General features: G+C 63.0%; 1 protein-coding gene across 1 annotated transcript; it reads right to left on the bottom strand.

Annotated features, from left to right (window-relative positions):
- Positions 1–1077, bottom strand: SLC35G6 (solute carrier family 35 member G6). The gene has a single exon (XM_073327017.2). The coding sequence runs from the start codon at positions 1075–1077 to the stop codon at positions 1–3; it is 1077 nt and encodes a 358-aa protein (XP_073183118.2).
- Between the last annotated feature and the right edge of the window lie 4610 nt (positions 1078–5687).

Below are 5687 nucleotides of genomic sequence, written 5' to 3'. Positions count from 1 at the left end.
TCACCCTTCCTCCTCGTCCTCCTCCTCTTCCTCCTCTTCCTCTTCCTCCTCCTCCCGCGGGTGGCAGCTGACGTTCTGGGCCGCGATGATGGAGATGCTGCCCAGGATGACGCCCGCCCCCATGACGTCAAAGGGCGTCACGGTCTCCCGCAGGACGTAGTGCTGCACGGCCAGCGTCACCACCACCTCGGAGTGCAGCACCGCGCACACCAGGGCCGGGTGCGCCAGGGTGACGGCGTGGCTGGCGCACAGGAAGGAGACCACGGCCAGCACCCCGATGGCCACGGTGCAGCTCCAGGTGAGCGGCTCGGCCGGCAGCACCGGCTCCTGCAGCAGGAACATGGCCGGGGTGCACACCAGGCCCCCCAGCGCCCCGAAGGCGAAGGCGGCCGTGGGCAGCTTGGCCGGGAAATCCAAGGCCCGGAAGATGGCCAAGCCCAAGGCCAAGGCCACGCCACCTAGGCAGGCCAAGGCATAGCCGAAGGCATCGGCCAGCCGGGTGCTGGGGTCCAGGCTGAGCAGATCCGGCACCACCATGATGAGCAGGCCCAGGGTGCTGCCCAGGAGGCCGAACCAGTCGTAGCCGGACAGGGGCCGGCTCTCCACGCACAGGGCCAGCAGGGCCGAGCCCAGGGTGGAGGAGCCCTTGCGGACGGTGGCGGCATTGGCGCTGGGCACGGCCACGAAGGAGCTGTAGGCGCAGGCCACGGAGAGGACGTTGGCGGCGGCGTGCAGCAGCAGGCGGCGGCGGCCCGGGGCGGGCCCCAGCAGCGGGGCCCGGCCGCAGCGGAGCCGGCAGGCGAAGGCCAGGTGGAAGAGGCAGCGGACCAGCAGGATCTCCAGCGAGGGGATGGCGGAGGCCTCGTGGGCCATGCGGGTGAAGGGGGCCACGAAGCCGGCCGGCACCCCGCCCCCCAGCAGGGCCACCAGCAGCCCCTTCATGCTCTCTGAGATGCGGTACCGGCGCCAGGGGGCCCAGCGGGCCGGGGCGGCCGGGGCCGGGGAGCAGGGGCGGGAGGAGCGCAGCAGGGCGGCCAGGGGCCAGGATGGCGTGGGCGGGGCGCTGGGGGGCCGCATGGTGTCAGGGCTGGCGGGGGGCAGCGCTCACACCGCAGCCTAGGGGAGAGATGGGGGGCAGGTGAAGGGGGCACCGGCAGGACATGCCCCCCACCCCCGGGAGTGTCTACGGCATCCCCCCACCTACCCCCATCTGTCCGTCCCCATCTACCCCGTCCGGCCGTCTGTCCATCCATCCCCGTCTACCCCGTCCGTCCCCCCATTTACCCCATCCGTCCGTCTGTCCATCCATCCCCATCTACCACCGTCCGTCTATCTGTCCATCCGTCCCAATCTACCCCCATCTACCCCGTCCATCCGTCTGTCCGTCCCCATCTACCCCTATCTGTCTGTCTGTCCGTCCATCCGTCCCCATCTACCTCGTCCGTCCATCCCCGTCTACCCCCATCTACCACCGTCCGTCTGTCTGTCCATCCCCCCCATCTATGACCGTCTGTCTGTCTTTCTATCCGTCCCCATCTACCCCGTCCGTCTGTCCGTCCATCCGTTCCCATCTACCATCATCCGTCTGTCTGTCCATCCGTCCCCATCTACCCCATCCATCTGTCTGTCCATCCATCCCGATCTACCCCGTCCATCCGTCCCGATCTACCCTGTCCATCCGTCCCCATCTACCCCCATCTACCACCATCCGTCTGTCTGTCCGTCCGTCCCCATCTACCCCATCCGTCCGTCCATCCCCATCTACCCCGTCCGTCCGTCTGTCTGTCCATCCGTCCCCATCTACCCCGACTGTCTCTCCATCCGTCCCCATATACCACCATCCATCCCAATCTACCCCGTCCGTCTGTCCGTCCCGATCTACCCCGTCCGTCCATCCCTCCGTCCCCATCTACCCCCATCTATCACCGTCCGTCTGTCTGTTCATCCATCCCCATCTACCTGTCCGTCCCCCCCATCTACCACCGTCCATCCGTCTGTTCCCATCTACCTTGTCAATCCGTCCCCATCTAGCACCGTCCGTCCATCTGTCCATCTGTCCCCATCTACCCCGTCCGTCCCCATCTAGCCCCATCTACCACCGTCCATCTGTCTGTCCATCCCCCCCATCTATGACCGTCTGTCTGTCTTTCTATCCGTCCCCATCTACCCCGTCCATCTGTCCGTCCATCCGTTCCCATCTACCACCATCCGTCTGTCTGTCCATCCGTCCCCATCTACCCCATCCATCTGTCTGTCCATCCGTCCCGATCTACCCCGTCCATCCGTCCCCATCTACCCCCATCTACCACCATCTGTCTGTCTGTCCGTCCGTCCCCATCTACCCCGTCCGTCCATCTGTCCATCCGTCCCCATCTACCCCGACTGTCTCTCCATCCGTCCCCATATACCACCATCCATCCCGATCTACCCCGTCCGTCCGTCCGTCCCGATCTACCCCGTCCGTCCATCCCTCCGTCCCCATCTACCCCCATCTATCACCGTCCGTCTGTCTGTTCATCCATCCCCATCTACCTGTCCGTCCCCCCCATCTACCACCGTCCATCCGTCCATCTGTCTGTTCCCATCTACCTTGTCTATCCGTCCCCATCTAGCACCGTCCGTCCGTCTGTCCATCTGTCCCCATCTACCCCGTCCGTCCCCATCTAGCCCCATCTACCACCGTCCATCTGTCTGTCCATCCGTCCCCATCTACCCCGTCCATCCGTCCCCATCTAGCCCCATCTACCATCATCCGTCTGTCTGTCCATCCGTCCCCATCTACTCCGTCTGTCCCCATCTACCCCCATCCGTCCGTCCGTCTGTCCATCCATCCCCATCTACCCCATCTGTCCGTCCATCTGTCTGTCCCCATCTACCCCCCCGTCCGTCCGTCCTGCTGTCTGTCCATCCGTCCCCATTTACCACTGTCCGTCTGTCCCCATCTACCACCGTCTGTCTGTCTGTCCATCTGTCCCCATCTACCCCCATTTACCACCGTCCATCTGTCTGTCCATACGTCCCCATCTACCTCGTCCATCTGTCTGTCCGTCCCCATCTACCCCCGTCTGTCTGTCCATCTGTCCGTCCGTCCCCATCTACCCCTGTCCGTCCGTCCCCATCTACCCCGTCCGTCCGTCTCTCCATCCCCACCTACACCCATCCATCAGTCCGTCTGTCCCCATCTACCTCCATCCACCCCATCTACCCCCGTCCGTCCATCCCCATCTACCCCCGTCCGTCTGTCCTCACCTACCCCGTCTGTCTGTCCGTCCCCATCTACCCCATCCGTCCGTCTGTCCGTCCATCTGTCCCCGTTCCCATCTACCACCGTCTGTCTGTCTGTCCATCCGTCCCCATCTACCCCCATTTACCACTGTCCGTCTGTCTGTCCATCCGTCCCCATCTATCTCGTCCGTCCATCTGTCCATCCCCATCTACCCCCATGTACCCCTGTCCGTCCGTCTGTCCCCATCTACCCTGTCTGTCCGTCCGTCTCTCCGTCCCCACCTACACCCATCCGTCCATCCCCATCTACTCCCATCCGTCCGTCCGTCCCCATCTATCCCCATCGGTCTGTCTTTCCATCCGTCCCCATCTACCCCGTGCGTCCATCTGTCCGTCCCAATCTAGCCCCGTCTGTCTGTCCATCCCCATCTACCCCCATCTACCCCTGTCCGTCCGTCCCCACCTACCCCATCCATCCATCCCCATCTACCCCCATCGGTCTGTCTTTCCATCCATCCCCATCTACCCCGTCCGTCCGTCTGTCTGTCCATCCGTCCCCATCTACCCCGACTGTCTCTCCATCCGTCCCCATATACCACCATCCATCCCAATCTACCCCGTCCGTCCGTTCGTCCCGATCTACCCCGTCCGTCCATCCCTCCGTCCCCATCTACCCCCATCTATCACCGTCCGTCTGTCTGTTCATCCATCCCCATCTACCTGTCCGTCCCCCCCATCTACCACCGTCCATCCGTCTGTTCCCATCTACCTTGTCAATCCGTCCCCATCTAGCACCGTCCGTCCATCTGTCCATCTGTCCCCATCTACCCCGTCCGTCCCCATCTAGCCCCATCTACCACCGTCCATCTGTCTGTCCATCCCCCCCATCTATGACCGTCTGTCTGTCTTTCTATCCGTCCCCATCTACCCCGTCCGTCTGTCCGTCCATCCGTTCCCATCTACCACCATCCGTCTGTCTGTCCATCCGTCCCCATCTACCCCATCCATCTGTCTGTCCATCCGTCCCGATCTACCCCGTCCATCCGTCCCCATCTACCCCGTCCATCCGTCCCCATCTACCCCCATCTACCACCATCCGTCTGTCTGTCCGTCCGTCCCCATCTACCCCATCCGTCCGTCCGTCCCCATCTACCCTGTCCGTCCGTCTGTCCATCCGTCCCCATCTACCCCGACTGTCTCTCCATCCGTCCCCATATACCACCATCCATCCCGATCTACCCCGTCCGTCCGTTCGTCCCGATCTACCCCGTCCGTCCATCCCTCCGTCCCCATCTACCCCCATCTATCACCGTCCGTCTGTCTGTTCATCCATCCCCATCTACCTGTCCGTCCCCCCCATCTACCACTGTCCATCTGTCTGTTCCCATCTACCTTGTCTATCCGTCCCCATCTAGCACCGTCCGTCCGTCTGTCCATCTGTCCCCATCTACCCTGTCCGTCCCCATCTAGCCCCATCTACCACCGTCCATCTGTCTGTCCATCCGTCCCCATCTACCCCGTCCATCCGTCCCCATCTAGCCCCATCTACCATCATCCGTCTGTCTGTCCATCCGTCCCCATCTACTCCGTCTGTCCCCATCTACCCCCATCCGTCCGTCCGTCTGTCCATCCATCCCCATCTACCCCATCTGTCCGTCCATCTGTCTGTCCCCATCTACCCCCCCGTCCGTCCGTCCTGCTGTCTGTCCATCCGTCCCCATTTACCACTGTCCATCTACCCCCATTTACCACCGTCCATCTGTCTGTCCATACGTCCCCATCTACCTCGTCCATCTGTCTGTCCATCCCCATCTACCCCCGTCTGTCTGTCCATCTGTCCGTCCGTCCCCATCTACCCCTGTCCGTCCGTCCCCATCTACCCCGTCCGTCCGTCTCTCCATCCCCACCTACACCCATCCATCTGTCCGTCTGTCCCCATCTACCCCCGTCCGTCCATCCCCATCTACCCCCGTCCGTCCATCCCCATCTACCCCCGTCCGTCTGTCCTCACCTACCCCGTCTGTCTGTCCGTCCCCATCTACCCCTTCCGTCCATCTGTCCGTCCATCTGTCCCCGTTCCCATCTACCACCGTCTGTCTGTCTGTCCATCCGTCCCCATCTACCCCCATTTACCACTGTCCGTCTGTCTGTCCATCCGTCCCCATCTATCTCGTCCGTCCATCTGTCCATCCCCATCTACCCCCATGTACCCCTGTCCGTCCGTCTGTCCCCATCTACCCTGTCTGTCCGTCCGTCTCTCCGTCCCCACCTACACCCATCCGTCCATCCCCATCTACTCCCATCCGTCCGTCCGTCCCCATCTATCCCCATCGGTCTGTCTTTCCATCCGTCCCCATCTACCCCGTGCGTCCATCTGTCCGTCCCAATCTAGCCCCGTCTGTCTGTCCATCCCCATCTACCCCCATCTACCCCGTCCGTCCGTCCCCACCTACCCCATCCGT

This window comes from Lepidochelys kempii, chromosome 28 (genome assembly GCF_965140285.1).
Source record: "Lepidochelys kempii isolate rLepKem1 chromosome 28, rLepKem1.hap1, whole genome shotgun sequence".
Taxonomy (NCBI): domain Eukaryota; kingdom Metazoa; phylum Chordata; order Testudines; family Cheloniidae; genus Lepidochelys; species Lepidochelys kempii.
Note: the sequence above shows the minus strand (reverse complement) of the source record. Positions and strands in the feature narration are given on the sequence as shown.